Genomic DNA, 16,346 nt, shown 5'->3' with positions numbered 1-16,346 from the left:
TCTACAAATAAGTCATACTAACTATGCTTAAATTTTCAGTCTTTATCACATAATTCTACATCAAAAGATAACCTACAAGACCCCACTGCCAGCAACAGATTACTTCCAGTTTCTTATCTGAACCACACAACCAGAAAATTACTTCAGTGACTGTTACTCAGTTCTTCAAAGAATGGGACATAACTCATGCCATTCTAAATGCATGGAAGAGGTGTTATTCCATCACATATAATGGGTTCCTTATAGTAGTCAAGTTTGAGCCTCTCACAGAACCCTGGTTGTGAAAGTCTGATAGACGATTCAACTTGATACATAAGGGACGTATTAATTATTGATTTTATTGAGAGCCAGTATTATCTTTAAAATAACTTTTAAATCAACCTAAGCTGTTTTAGACTCTCCAAATTCTTTCCCCTCAGATTAAGCTAATTTAAAACTTTCTATTTTAACTGATATTCTGGGTCTCTTAAGAGAAACTTTTACATTGTTATGGCACCTTTTTTTTTTTTTTTTTTCCTGAATTTAAGGATTCTGTCCTCTTCTGCCTTGTCCCCAAAGGCAAAAATTGAACGTCATTAAGCTTTTTTATCCTTAGGGTAGTAATGGGTTTTTAAAAAAGTACAAAGGGAAGTAGTATACCATGAACCTGTAAGAAATGCATAATTATATTGGTCTTAAATTATGGCAAAGCTAATAAGGAAAAATTTTGTGCTTATGTACATTCTCTGGTGGTAGGAAAAGTGTTTACTAATGAATTTAAGCCGTAACTGTACATGCAAAAATGTTTTATGCTATTTTGTTATTTTGGGTAGTCTTGTCAACTCTATTCTAATGTATTGCAAAATAAATCAAGCACATGATTATTAGAATGAAGAATTGATATGTGGATGTTCACCCACAAATAATGTGACTGTCATTTTATAAGCACCGTTAGAGTATTTATTTTTAAAAGACAACATCCAAACCCTAATTACGATGTTTAAAAAATAAGATAACTTTTGATTTTAGGTAGCAGTGATGGCTCTGAACTAAGTGAAGAGACTTCATGGCCTGCTTTTGAAAGGTAAGAAAAATTGCCCATTTAAACTATTTTGAGTTTATTTTGTCTGTCTTAAAGTATATGATAATGTGAATTTAAAGACATAATATTTATCACATATCTCCAAGGGAGTATTTTAGGCTTCCTGCTGGTGGCAAAAAAAAAAAAAGTTAATATTTAAGCCTGGAATTTAGTGTTATCTAGTAAAGACATGTTTATTTGGAGGCTTGACACATATATTTGAATTTTAGTACATTTTAAATTGTAACTTAAAAATAATAATAACCAATCACAGCATACCTACATATGTGTACAAAAAAATTATTTCCTTAAATTATGGTTCATTTAAGTAATTTTAAGGCATTTAGTGGAGTGGTCAGCTTCATTCATTCTCAGTTAATTTGTCAAGAGCAAAATGACTTAGTAAATTTTAAATTATACTGTAAGTAAAGCAGCTAAAAGTTTGAATTTAAATTGTCATTAATTCAAAGTTTGCACAAAGCACACAGATTTGTACTGAAATAATGTAAGTCATGTTCTGTTTTCTTTTCCTTGATGCTTTAAGCTGTAAGATCTGTCATCTGCTTGTGGCAAATATGCCATATTGATCTTCCAAAATAAGATTTTTCTAAAAACGTAGTCAAACAGTGTAAATAATTGTTATTTTAAAAATATCCATTAGAATTTTACTGTCTTTGACCATTTCCATTCTGCCATTGTCATATTAAGATACTTGAATCATGAGCAAAATAATTGCTCCCTTTTGTATATAAACTAAGCAATCTAAGTTTCTAAGCAACAAGATTAGATTGAATTTTGAATGTCATGTTAAAATTGATGAAGTTGAATATATTCAGTTACCTAACTCCCTGTCAGTCACTTTTTAATAGAAAACAATTATACTAACTATATATTTGAAATTGAACTATACATACTTGAATTGGTTAATTTCATGATGTAACTGGAAAATTAGATCCTTGTTCTTGAAACTTAATAAAGATTTCTCACCATTATGTGATTAAGATTTTACTTGCAAATCTAATATTTCAAACTACTTTTGAACCTTTCTACTCTAATTGTCAGTGTTCCTAAGTTTTGTTCTCTTTGTTTTGGGGGATTTTTAACAATTTGTTTTTACATATTATTTCTCTTTCAACTCTTTCAATCTCTTTATTTGGGTTTGCCTGAAACAGGAAAAACACAAGAGTTGCCTCTGGCTTGCTGTCTGTACAAATTGTCTTATTAGTTCTTTCCCTCTAGTAAGAACATAATATCATCAGATGTTGATTTCAGAGTGTACTGTATTTAAGTAAGAAACATTGATGAACAGAATTGTTCCTCAAATCGCATGAGTTATGAGCGAGTAACCAGAATGGTGTTGTGTTAAATAATCTGTTCTTATCCCAGCAGGTTACTTATGAAGATGGTATTTAACAGTATTAACCTTCACATCTCAAAACAGTATTTTTCTTTTGACAGAAGTTTTGCTTTGCAGATATTTGCAGCCAAAAGCATGTACTGTGCTTGTGCCAAGTTTAAATCAGTGGCTCTTGGGACATTTTGAGAGCAAATTAATGCTGCCCAGCAAGACTCAGACATGAAATATTAAAAAGTGAATAAAGAACTAGGATTTAAAATGCTACCTGTGGATAGTGAACTTCGAAAATAGACATCAAATATGTTGCCCCTTAAGTTGATAAAATAATACTTTCTGTTTTAAATATCATTTATCAACAGTGCTACTTTTGGCTTTTCCTAGGCAAAGAAGTAACAGTGTTTCTACGTGTGTGTGTGTGTGTGTGTGTGTGTGTGTGTGTGTGTGTGTTTATTTCCTTTGTTAAGTATCACATGCCATTTTGGATGAATAGTAACTCATACCATTTTTATCATTTATTGGCTTTATCATGTATTCATTTTAATTGATGTGGAAATAGAAGACTGCCTTATTTATTACTCAGTTCATCTCTTTTGGTAGTTTTCTTGGATTTTATATAAAAGAAAGGAAAATAAGGTGTTTAAGCCACATTACTTTTTTTTTTTTTTTTTTTTTTTTTTTTTTGCGGTATGCGGGCCTCTCACTGTTGTGGCCTCTCCCGTTGCGGAGCACAGGCTCCGGACGCGCAGGCTCAACGGCCATGGCTCACGGTCCTAGCCGCTCCGCGGCATGTGGGATCCTCCCGGACCGGGGCACGAACCCGTGTCCCCTGCATCAGCAGGTGGACTCTCAACCACTGTGCCACCAGGGAAGCCCTAAGCCACATTACTTTTAAGTTTATAGGTCACATTGCTTTTAGCTGTCTTTATAGGGACATACAATAAAAATTTATTGTTATATAAATCCAGGTATCATATTTAAAGTGGAATCCAAGAACTGGAATATGAACAAAAGGATATTTTAAGTATTTTTCAGGCTTTGATAGTGTTTGGTTATAAATACCTCTTTAATTATTTTAGCAGATTTGTGAAAGTGAATGTATATAAATATATGGTTCGAACTAATAAACACCTTTAAGTATTTATAGTCAATAGTAGAAGAAACAATAATTTGAAATTTATGCTGTATGCTTTAAAAAAAGAAAGAGGAGCAATCACATACTATCCTTTTGTAGGATTTAGAAAGCTGTATTACACAAAGAAATTATTATGCTGTTCTAGGTTATTGATGATGATTGTGTGAGTAAAAGTAATATATACAATTTATAATGGAATCCAACAGGAACAGATTATACCATTCTCTCGGCCCGGTGACAAGAGTGGCACGAAATGGCTATCGAAGCCACATGAAGGCCAGCAGGTACAATTCCCCTGCATTCAGGGGTCACAGAACTCCCCTCTGGTGTTGGTGATTGGCTTACACGGGTGTGGTCTCATATTATTTCTGTTCTTTCTCAACTAATTGGTTTAAAAACTAAACAAAATGCCCATGAAAACTTTCTTTCCAAGATTTAATCTAGAGATAAATTTGAACTATTCTTTCTGATCCCAGAGCTAATTGCTAGAACTTGCATCTTTATGTCAACATTTTTAAATAATTCCAAATCTGTCGCTTTTTAACTGCACAGGTCTTTCTAATGTTGCTGATTATTGGATAAGCAGTACAAAAATCCACTTGTTATTCAAGGCTGCAATCGAAGAATTTACTACATTCAATTTATCTTTTTTAAGAATTTTTCAGGTTAACTTCAGGTCCTGAATTTAGACAAGTCTTTTTTATTAAATAATATTTCTGTGTTTAAACTCATGTTCATTCAGTTGTTTATCTTGTTAAACCTGGTCTCTTTCTGTACTACATTAGCTGCAGAAGAAAATAAGTATAGTAGATTGATTGGGGGCTAGAGGTTAACAGTAATGGATAATCCACCAATTCTCATAATACAACAAAATAGCAGACTTTAAAGTTAATTTTATGTCAATTTAATGGTGTCTAATCTCCTTGAATATATACCTCCTTGAATATAAATAGCTCCAGCATGAAATTTCTAGTGGTTTCTAAGTTTTTAAGTCACTTTGAAGACACCTAAATAATAAAAAAGGGGTAAACTTGCAAACTTCAGGTTTCTTCACTGTTGTAGCAATTCTGCAGCTCATGTCAAATGACCAGAGGAATGACAGATTTTTTTTTTTTAATCAGTGTGTTATGTTTTAATTGAATTATATAGGAATTGTTCTTATTTTAACTGTTGGACCTTAAATGAGTTGGGGAGAGATATTTAGATGTTTGATTATTTTGTGATGGTTTTCTTAAGATACAAGAAAAAGAAATCTTGAGTTTGGAGTTATTCCTTTCTTGGAGAGCTGTTAAGCTATAATCACTTAGATGCATTGCTGACATTAAAATGTCATTAAATTTTATGCAGAAAGTTGGTTTTTTTAAATATGTTGTTAATCGCCTTCATTACTTCTTTCACCTATTTTAGAATTAAGCATGGATTTTCTTTTGCTTTTTTCCTTTTGATTCTGCTATTTTTATTTTGAGTTTTATATGCTTAAATACTTTTAACAAATAGAATCCTCATCTTTCCCACTAGGACTTAAGTTTCTACTGGGGAAAAAAAGGTTTCAGCAGTGCTGCAGTGTGGCATGTTAAGAAGAAAAGTCTTAAATCCCTAATTTAATCTTTACTAGGGTGAATCTCTGTATTCTTTCTAAATTATACTTGTTCAAATATGCAATAAAATGTGTTTTTTAACCATCTGCTGACTTCAGTAACTTCCTGTTAATTTTGTGACAGCTTACAAATTTCAGATCAGTAAGCCTTTATAATTGTCAGTGTCTTCTTATTCTGAATAAAGTAACAGTTTTAAAATTAAGAATAATTACATTTTATTTAAGTACCTACTTGATAATCACTAAAGCGCTTATATCTTCTTTTCTTCATTTCATTATTATAGTTCTGCAGAATCAGAAGATTTGGCAGTACATTTATATCCAGGAGCTGTTACTATTCAAGGTGTTCTCAGGAGAAAAACTTTGTTAAAAGAAGGCAAAAAGCCTACAGTAAGAATTTAATATATTTTAATACACGTTCTAAAATTAAGCAAATGAATAGGACCCTAAAAAATATGAAGACAGTTGAAATAAAATATATTTCAGATATATAATACACTTGAAATAATTTAAGATACACCTTTGCCTCACAATGTTATTTAATTTAAAGTGTTATTATACCTGCCATATAGATTTTGGTTAAATCATACATTTTGGGTGTTTAAATCAAGATGCTCCTGTACTTCTCTTTGCTCCCTAATATAGTTCTTAGAGAACCTTGAAAATATATCCCGTTAAGAAGTATTTTAAGTAGTAATTTTAAAAGAAGTAGAAAACAGAGTGACAGCCCCAAAAAATAGAATTCAGCCAATTTTGTTTGGTCAGTCCTAAGTAGAATGTATTGAGTGGACGTGATAAGAATATTTGAGATAAAGATTTCAGAAGTGATGAAATTCGAAGCTAAGGTGGTGGAAGTGAAGTGGAGCTAAAGATCTTTGGCACTGAGAAAGCAGAGTGACTGAGAAGCCAGTAGCATTTGCGTAGTATATTCATGTGTCTGTCCTCTCCAGGTAGCATCTTGGACGAAATATTGGGCAGCTTTGTGTGGGACACAACTTTTCTACTATGCTGCCAAATCTCTAAAGGCTACAGAAAGAAAACATGTAAGTATTCCTGTTCCAAGTTGTTAGCATACTTTCACAGCCTCTTCATGGTTGTAAAGAAAGTAGGTCTAATGCGATGCAAGGGTTTCGGTTTTTTCCCACATTCTAACCCAGAAGTTCTTACACTTTCCTTGTTGGAATATTATAATGGAATTATTTTTGTTTAGTAAGACCATTCCAAGGAAGGTCTTGGAACAGCTTCCATATTTTGTAGTTTCGTTTTTGAATGCTATTTTTCCATTGCAAATGTCAAAACTGCTCACTACAAGTATCTATCTTCACTTCCAAGCCCTCTCAAACCTGGGTTTTTTGGGTCAGAAAATGGTTGAAAACTATCGCCTTGGAGTCTCGTTTCCTAATTTGTAAAATATGAAAGATTCGGACCAGCATCTCTGGTTCTTTCCACCTCAGTCTCTGTTTGAGTGATTTTCCCAGCAGTGAAGAGGAATAATAGTTACTAAGGTTACTGTGATCACCTTCTTGTGTTTAAAAGAAGCTTTGAAATGCTCTTTTCTCCAGATGTAGAATCTTCCTATAAATCTTTTTTTTTGCATGCTGTTTTTTCTATGCCAGTGATACAATATTTGAAAATGGAAAACTAAGTTTCCATTTTCCATGTTGCGTTAACACAGTCCCCTGGAGAGGAATTTTATTTCTAAATTGTGTATTTTGGGGGTGGGGGGGGAATTAAGTGGTTTACCATACTGAGGAAAGGTAAGCCACTGAAAAAAAAAATTAAGTTCTTTTACTACTTATACGTTACCCAGTGATACTGCATAATTCAGAGAAGACCTTTTTTTTTGGAGGCGGTAGGGGGGCGGCGGGGGAGGGCATTTATCACTTCGTGTTTTTTTATTCTAACAATGGCTCTTAAAAACTATAACACACACACATTACTTGTATACATTTTAATATCAGGTATTACTTCACCAAACACTTTGACTAAATTTACTGGGATTCAGTGTTTTTTTGTTTTGTTGTTGTTTTGTTTTGTTCCTTTTAGTAAGAATAATCCCTAGTTTGAAGTTTGGTTGGATGAGGCCAGTTACAAGTTCAACTTCAGACATTATCATTAGAGAAGCTTTTCTTTATTCTCACAGTTTTAGCCCTTTAATCACACCAGGGGTAGAGGAGAATACGTTTTCGGTTTAAATGAATGTGGGAAGTGCCATATGATAGCATCACCTACCTTTCCTTATCAGCCGTACCCATACCTTGTCACTGTCCTGAATTTCATGTTAATCATTGTCTTGCTTTTCTTTAGAGTTTACCACATATGTTTCCTTAAACAGTACATTGTGTCATTCTTTAATTGTACCTGAATGGAATCATACAAATTCCTGAGCACTGACTTTTTTGCTCACTCTTATGTTAGAATTATCTAGATATAGTCCTCACATTGAGGTGAAGGACTGTTTTTTGTATTCTAGTCAAATTGACTATAATGCCCACATACCTGACAAAGCTACAGTTTAGTTTCACTAGAACGTTTTACAGAGTAATTGCCTCTGGTTAGTACTGCTGTACTCAAAGGAGGGGGAAAAAAAAAAGGGTGATATAGCTAAATTAAATTGTCATCTTCAGATATAGTTAACTGTTCACTTAGCCACTTCCAGAGACTTGGCTGGATTTCACTTATTATAAAGAAGTTGACTATGATAAAGAAGTAAAATGTATAAGGTAAATTTTTTTTTGTTTTTTCCTAACTTTAATTAGAAAGAAGCCAAATTAGAGAATTGATTAAATAACTGAATTTGTCCTCTAATACATATGTTAAATATCTTTTTGTGTTTGGCATTGGTACTTATACATAGAGAATAATAATATGCTAGTTTGGGCTTTTAATTATATGAAGTGATAAATAATGCATATGAAATGTTTAGAAATTAGAGCATAGTGGGCTGTGAAGGGAGCCCAACTGAGTGCCGAGGAAATGGACTGTATTCCTCATCTTTTCTAATTTAAACTGTTAAGATTAAAGAAAATTATAAGAACAAAATAGAGTATAGAGACAAGTCCATGTTTATATTTAGTATCAATTTTAGGATAGAAAAGATAGGGCACAGAACTAGAAGCAATGAAGGAAAAAAAATTTTAATCATTTTCAAACAGTTAAAATACAAATTGCAAGAAAATATTGGCTATACATAAGCAATAGATAAGGGATTAAAATCTTTTATAGAAACACAGCACCATCTATGTAGTGTTCTTGCCAAAAATTTAACCTGAATTTAATCATGAAGAAACAATTAAATCCACATTGTGGAACATTCCTATAAGACAACTGGCTTGGATTCTTAAGACCAAAATTTGGCAGATGGAATAGGGTAGGGGGACAGAAGGACTGTTCTAGATTAAGAGAAACTAAAGAGTCTTGACAGCTAAATGCAATGTATGTACCTTGGTTTAATCTTGGAGGAAGTCTTTTTAAGCTATAAAGCTCATAATTAGGACAATCAAAGAAATTGTAATATGGACTTTATATGATTGTGACTGTTAAATTTCTTGAATATGTTACATTGTGGTTATATAGTAATATATTCTTAGGAGATACATGTTGAAATATTTAGAGTCCAATGTTATGTGTGCAGCTTACATTTAAATGTTCAAAGAGATCAAGCAAATGAAAAATGTAGATATATGGGTAATCATTGTAGCATTGTTTCAACTTCTCTGTAGTTTGAACCTTTTCAAAATTAAAAGCTGGAGGAGGAAAAAGTGTCACTAATGAAAGTATACCTGTTCATATATATATATAAATAAATGCGGGAGGAGGAAATCTGGAAGCCTACACCTCTATGTTTTATTGCTCTCTAAAGTATGAATGTTTTTGCCTGTGAGGAGCAGAGCAGACTTGGGAAGAGAGAATAACTGGGAAGAAAGGAGGGGGACTATGGTTTTATTATGTCTATATTTTTGAATGTTTTAAGGTGAAAACATTCACTGTAAAATTATTTTTAATTGAAGTGTATTCATTTAAAAATTTTTTTTGCAGATATGTTTGAGCCTATCTCTGCATAGTAATGAGTGAATAAATACTGTTTGATAAGTTAAATTTTAAAAACCAAGGCTACACCTGAAAAAGAAATCTGTAACCTATATAAAGACCTTCCACAACTCAGTAAGAATAAAACAACAGTAGAAAAATGGAATAGGGAGATAAAGAAGGTGAAATATAAATGGTTAATAAACATGAAAAGGTGATGAACCTCACTAGGTATCAAAAACACAGATTAAAGAAGATGCCCATTTTTTTGGCCATTAGGCAGAGATTTTAATGATTGATAATATAACACTAGCCAGGATGTAGGGAAACATAGACAGTTGGTGGAAATTTAAATTGGTATTGTTTTTGTGGTGGACAATTCTAGTCAGTATATAACTTAATAACCAGCGATTCTTTATCTGAAAGTCTGTCCTATGGAAATCCTTGAACAAGTGCACAGATATCTATAGAAGAATATTCCTGGAATATTTATAGTATCAGAAATCTGCAAACACTGAAAGTACTTATTATTAAGGAAATACTGATAGGTAAAAACCACAGGTCAGAGTAAGTATACCCCCATTTGTATATAAAAACCAACAGCAACAGAAAAGTCAGTCTTTGGTGTAATGCATAGAGAAAGGTCCAGATGGCTACTACACCCCAAAGGATGATGAATTCTGGGGAGTGGGATGAGATTCAGCTGATGGTTGAGGGCATTTGTACTCTATGTAAAGGGGCTTATACTGTTTGAATTACTTTTTTTTTAATTGAAAAAAGAAGCAATTGATGCAGATGTTTTGGGGGCTAGGAAAAGAATATTAGAAAATCATGCTATCTGCTTTGACATAAATTATTAGCTGTGAAATCAGCTGTTCTGTAGTATTGCCAATTTGATTCTCCATAGTATTAAAACTTCCTAATCCCTTTGGCTTTCATTTTTGTAGTACCCATGTTGTTACAAATAATGTGATGTGTTCCTTCTTTTCCCCATTTCTTTAAAATGTGAAACATATACATGCAAAGATATATAGTATACATGTACATTTTAAAGAATAATAAATAAAATGAACACCTCTATAACTCCACGCAGCATAAGAAGACAGAGCATTACCAGAACCGTACAAGACTTCCCAGATAGCATCCTCTTCCTTCCTTATCAGCCACACCCACAGCCTATCACTGTCCTAAATTTCATGTTCCTCACTGCCTTGTTTTTGTTCAGGATTTTACTATATATGTTTCCTTAACACATTGTCTCATTTTTGAACTGTACCTGAATGGATTCACATATATAATTTTTTTTTTATTTATTTATTTTTTTAACATCTTTATTGGAGTATAATTGCTTTACAATGGTATGTTAGTTTCAGCTTCACAACAAAATGAATCAGTTATATATATATACATATATTCCCATATCTCTTCCCGCTTGCGTCTCCCTCCCTCCCACCCTCCCTATCCCACCCCTCCAGGCGGTCACAAAGCACCGAGCTGATCTCCCTGTGCTATGCGGCTGCTTCCCACTAGCTATCTACCTTACGTTTGGTAGTGTATATATGTCCATGCCTCTTTATCGCTTTGTCACCGTTTACACTTCCCCCTCCCCATAGCCTCAAGTCCATTCTCTAGTAAGTCTGTGTCTTTATTCCTGTTTCACCCCTAGGTTTTTCATGACATTTTTTTTTTAAATTCCATATATATGTGTTAGCATACGGTATTTGTCTCTCTCTTTCTGACTTACTTCACTCTGTATGACAGACTCTAGGTCTATCCACCTCATTACAAATAGCTCAATTTCGTCTCTTTTTATGGCTGAGTAATATTCCATTGTATATATGTGCCACATCTTCTTTATCCATTCATCCGATGATGGACACTTAGGTTGTTTCCATCTCTGGGCTATTGTAAATAGAGCTGCAATGAACATTTTGGTACATGACTCTTTTTGAATTATGGTTTTCTCAGGGTATATGCCCAGTAGTGGGATTGCTGGGTCATATGGTAGTTCTATTTGTAGCTTTTTAAGGAACCTCCATACTGTTCTCCACAGTGGCTGTATCAATTTACATTCCCACCAACAGTGTAAGAGGGTTCCCTTTTCTCCACACCCTCTCCAGCATTTATTGTTTCTAGATTTTTTGATGATAGCCATTCTGACTGGTGTGAGATGATATCTCATTGTAGTTTTGATTTGCATTTCTCTCATGATTAGTGATGTTGAGCATTCTTTCATGTGTTTGTTGGCACTCTGTATATCTTCTTTGGAGAAATGTCTATTTAGGTCTTCTGCCCATTTTTGGATTGGGTTGTTTGTTTTTTTGTTATTAAGCTGCATGAGCTGCTTATAAATTTTGGAGATCAATCCTTTGTCAGTTGCTTCATTTGCAAATATTTTCTCCCATTCTGAGGGTTGTCTTTTGGTCTTCTTTATGGTTTCCTTTGCTGCGCAAAAGCTTTTAAGTTTCATTAGGTCCCATTTGTTTACTCTTGTTTTTATTTCCATTACTCTAGGAGGTAGGTCAGAAAGAATCTTGCTGTGATTTATGTCATAGAGTGTTCTGCCTATGTTTTCCTCCAAGAGTTTGATAGTTTCTGGCCTTACATTTAGGTCTTTAATCCATTTTGAGCTTATTTTTGTGTATGGTGTTAGGGAGTGATCTAACTTCATACTTTTACATGTAGCTGTCCAGTTTTCCCAGCACCACTTATTGAATAGGCTGTCCTTTCTCCACGGTACATTTCTGCCTCCTTTGTCAAAGATAAGGTGACCATATGTGCGTGGGTTTATCTCTGGGCTTTCTATCCTGTTCCATTGATCTATCTTTCTGTTTTTGTGCCAGTACCATACCGTTTTGATAACTGTAGCTTTGTAGTATAGTCTGAAGTCTGGGAGCCTGATTCCTCCAGTTCCTTCTTTCGTTCTCAAGATTGCTTTGGCTATTCGGGGTCTTTTGTGTTTCCATACAAATTGCAAAATTTTTTGTTCTAGTTCTGTGAAAAATGCCAGTGGTAGTTTGATAGGGATTGCATTGAATCTATAGATTGCTTTCGGTAGTAGAGTCATTTTCACAATGTTGATTCTTCCAATCCAAGAACATGGTATATCTCTCCATCTATTGGTATCATCTTTAATTTCTTTCATCAGTGTCTTATAATTTTCTGCATACAGATCTTTTGTCTCCTTAGGTAGGTTTATTCCTAGATATTTTATTCTTTTTGTTGCAATGGTAAATGGGAGTGTTTTCTTGATTTCACTTTCAGATTTTTCATCATTAGTATATAGGAATGCCAGAGATTTCTGTGCATTAATTTTGTATCCTGCCACTTTACCAAATTCATTGATTAGCTCTAGTAGTTTTCTGGTAGCATCTTTAGGGTTCTCTATGTATAGGATCATGTCATCTGCAAACAGTGACAGCTTTACTTCTTCTTTTCCGATTTGGATTCCTTTTATTTCCTTTTCTTCTCTGATTGCTGTGGCTAAAACTTCCAAAACTATGTTGAATAAGAGTGGTGAGAGTGGGCAACCTTGTCTTGTTCCTGATCTTAGTGGAAATGCTTTCAGTTTTTCACCATTGAGGATGATGTTTGCTGTGGGCTTGTCATATATGGCCTTTATTATGTTGAGGAAAGTTCCCTCTATGCCTACTTTCTGCAGGGTTTTTATCATAAATGGGTGTTGAATTTTGTCAAAAGCTTTCTCTGCATCTATTGAGATGATCATATGGTTTTTCTCCTTCAGTTTGTTAATATGGTTTATCACATTGATAGATTTGCGTATATTGAAGAATCCTTGCATTCCTGGAATAAACCCCACTTGATCATGGTGTATGATCCTTTTAATGTGCTGTTGGATTCTATTTGCTAGTATTTTGTTGAGGATTTTTGCATCTATGTTCATCAGTGATATTGGCCTGTAGTTTTCTTTCTTTGTGACATCCTTGTCTGGTTTTGGTATCAAGGTGATGGTGGCCTCATAGAAGGAGTTTGGGAGTGTTCCTCCCTCTGCTATATTTTGGAAGAGTTTGAGAAGGATAGGTGTTAGCTCTTCTCTAAATGTTTGATAGAATTCGCCTGTGAAGCCATCTGGTCCTGGGCTTTTCTTTGTTGGAAGATTTTTAATCACAGTTTCAATTTCAGTGCTTGTGATTGGTCTGTTCATATTTTCTATTTCTTCCTGATTCAGTCTTGGCAGGTTGTGCATTTCTAAGAATTTGTCCATTTCTTCCAGATTGTCCATTTTATTGGCATAGAGTTGCTTGTAGTAATCTCTCATGATCTCTTTTATTTCTGCAGTGTCAGTTGTTACCTCTCCTTTTTCATTTCTAATTCTATTGATTTGAGTCTTCTCCCTTTTTTTCTTAATGAGTCTGGCTAGTGGTTTATCTATTTTGTTTATCTTCTCAAAGAACCAGCTTTTAGTTTTATTGATCTTTGCTATTGTTTCCTTCATTTCTTTTTCATTTATTTCTGATCTGATTTTTATGATTTCTTTCCTTCTGCTAGCTTTGGGGTTTTCTTGTTCTTCTTACTCTAATTGCTTGAGGTGCAAGGTTAGGTTGTTTATTCAAGATGTTTCCTGCTTCTTAAGGTGGGCTTGTATTGCTATAAACTTCCCCCTTAGAACTGCTTTTGCTGCATCCCACAGGTTTTGGGTCGTTGTGTCTCCATTGTCATTTGTTTCTAGGTATTTTTTGATTTCCTCTTTGATTTCTTCAGTGATCACTTCATTATTGAGTAGTGTATTGTTTAGCCTCCATGTGTTTGTATTTTTTACAGATCTTTTCCTGTAATTGATATCTAGTCTCATGGCGTTGTGGTCAGAAAAGATACTTGATACAATTTCAATTTTCTTAAATTTACCAAGGCTTGATTTGTGACCCAAGATATGATCTATCCTGGAGAATGTTCCATGAGCACTTGAGAAAAATGTGTATTCTGTTGTTTTTGGATGGAATGTCCTATAAATATCAATTAAGTCCATCTTGTTTAATGTATCATTTAAAGCTTGTGTTTCCTTATTTATTTTCATTTTGAATGATCTGTCCATTGGTGAAAGTGGGGTGTTAAAGTCCCCTACTATGAATGTGTTACTGTCGATTTCCCCTTTTATGGTTGTCAGTATTTGCCTTATGTATTGAGGTGCACCTATGTTGGGTGCATAAATATTTACAATTGTTATATCTTCCTCTTGGATCGATCCCTTGATCATTATGTAGTGTCCTTCTTTGTCTCTTCTAATAGTCTTTGTTTTAAAGTCTATTTTGTCTGATATGAGAATTGCTACTCCAGCTTTCTTTTGGTTTCCATTTGCATGAAATACCTTTTTCCATCCCCTTACTTTCAGTCTGTATGTGTCTCTAGGTCTGAAGTGGGTCTCTTGTAGACAGCAAATATATGGGTCTTGTTTTTGTATCCATTCAGCCAATCTGTGTCTTTTGGTGGGAGCATTTAGTCCATTTACATTTAAGGTAATTATCGATATGTGTGTTCCTATTCCCATTTTCTTAATTGTTTTGGGTTCGTTATTGTAGGTCCTTTCCTTCTTTTGTGTTTCTTGCCTAGAGAAGTTCCTTTAGCAGTTGTTGTAGAGCTGGTTTGGTGGTGCTGAACTCTCTCAGCTTTTGCTTGTCTGTAAAGGTTTTAATTTCTCCATCAAATCTGAATGAGATCCTTGCTGGGTAGAGTAATCTTGGTTGCAGGTTTTTCTCCTTCAACACTTTCAATATGTCCTGCCACTCCCTTCTGGCTTGCAGAGTTTCTGCTGAAAGATCAGCTGTTAACCTTATGGGGATTCCCTTGTGTGTTATTTGTTGTTTTTCCCTTGCTGCTTTTAATATGTTTTCTTTGTATTTAATTTTTGACAATTTGATTAATATGTGTCTTGGCGTATTTCTCCTTGGATTTATCCTGTATGGGACTCTCTGTGCTTCCTGGACTTGATTAACGATTTCTTTTCCCATATTAGGGAAGTTTTCAACTATAATCTCTTCAAATATTTTCTCAGTCCCTTTCTTTTTCTCTTCTTCTTCTGGAACCCCTATAATTCGAATGTTGGTGCGTTTAATGTTGTCCCAGAGGTCTCTGAGACTGTCCTCAGTTCTTTTCATTCTTTTTTCTTTATTCTGCTCTGCAGTAGTTATTTCCACTATTTTATCTTCCAGGTCACTTATCCGTTCTTCTGCCTCAGTTATTCTGCTATTGATCCCATCTAGAGTACTTTTAATTTCATTTATTGTGTTGTTCATCGTTGCTTGCTTCATCTTTAGTTCTTCTAGGTCCTTGTTAACTGATTCTTGCAATTTGTCCATTCTATTGTCCATTCTATCTCCAAGATTTCGGATCAACCTTACTATCATTATTCTGAATTCTTTTTCAGGTAGACTGCCTATTTCCTCTTCATTTGTTAGGTCTGGTGGGTTTTTATCTTGCTCCTTCATCTGCTGTGTGTTTTTCTGTCTTTTCATTTTGCTTATCTTACTGTGTTTGGGGGTCTCCTTTTTTGCAGGCTGAAGGTTCGTAGTTCCTGTTGTTTTTTGTGTCTGTCCCCAGTGGCTAAGGTTGGTTCAGTGGGTTGTGTAGGCTTCCTGGTGGAGGGTACTAGTGCCTGTGTTCTGGTGGATGAGGCTGGATCTTGTCTTTCTGGTGGGCAGGTCCACGTCTGGTGGTGTGTTTTGGGGTGTCTGTAGACTTACTATGATTTTGGGCAGCCTCTCTGCTAATGGGTGGGGTTGTGTTCCTGTCTTGCTAGTTGTTTGGCATAGGATGTCCAGCACTGTAGCTTGCTGGTCGTTGAGTGAAGCTGGGTGCTGGCTTTGAGATGGAGATTCTCGGAGATTTTTGCTGTTTGATATTATGTGCAGCTGGGAGGCCTCTTGTGGACCAGTGTCCTGAAGTTGGCTCTCCCACCTCAGAGGCACAGCGCTGAGTCCTGGCTGCAGCACCAAGAGCCTTTCATCCACAGGGCTCCTTAATTTGGGATGATTCGTTGTCTATTCAGGTATTCCACAGATGCAGGGTATATCAAGTTGATTGTGGAGCTTTAATCCACTGCTTCTGAGGCTGCTGGGAGAGATTTCCCTTTCTCTTCTTTGTTCTGACAGTTCCCAGGGGCTCAGCTTTGGATTTGGCCCCGCCTGTGCGTGTAGGTCGCCGGAGGGCGTCTGTT

The 16,346-nt window shown here is 34.8% G+C and overlaps 1 protein-coding gene across 4 annotated transcripts in view; it reads left to right on the top strand.

Moving 5' to 3' along the window:
• RALGPS2 (Ral GEF with PH domain and SH3 binding motif 2) overlaps positions 1-16,346 on the top strand; it is a 322,932-nt gene that overhangs the window by 291,456 nt on the left and 15,130 nt on the right. For 3 of the 4 annotated variants that reach the window (XM_019952266.3, XM_019952267.3, XM_019952265.3), the window contains 4 exons: positions 1,009-1,063; positions 3,756-3,833; positions 5,431-5,536; positions 6,097-6,189. In XM_019952266.3, coding sequence (XP_019807825.1) covers positions 1,009-1,063; positions 3,756-3,833; positions 5,431-5,536; positions 6,097-6,189 — 332 coding nt within the window. The remainder of the gene's footprint in view (positions 1-1,008; positions 1,064-3,755; positions 3,834-5,430; positions 5,537-6,096; positions 6,190-16,346) is intronic. The other variant, XM_019952269.3, reaches the window with a different exon arrangement.

Source organism: Tursiops truncatus, chromosome 1, assembly GCF_011762595.2.
Source record: "Tursiops truncatus isolate mTurTru1 chromosome 1, mTurTru1.mat.Y, whole genome shotgun sequence".
Taxonomy (NCBI): Eukaryota; Metazoa; Chordata; class Mammalia; order Artiodactyla; family Delphinidae; genus Tursiops; species Tursiops truncatus.
Note: the sequence above shows the minus strand (reverse complement) of the source record. Positions and strands in the feature narration are given on the sequence as shown.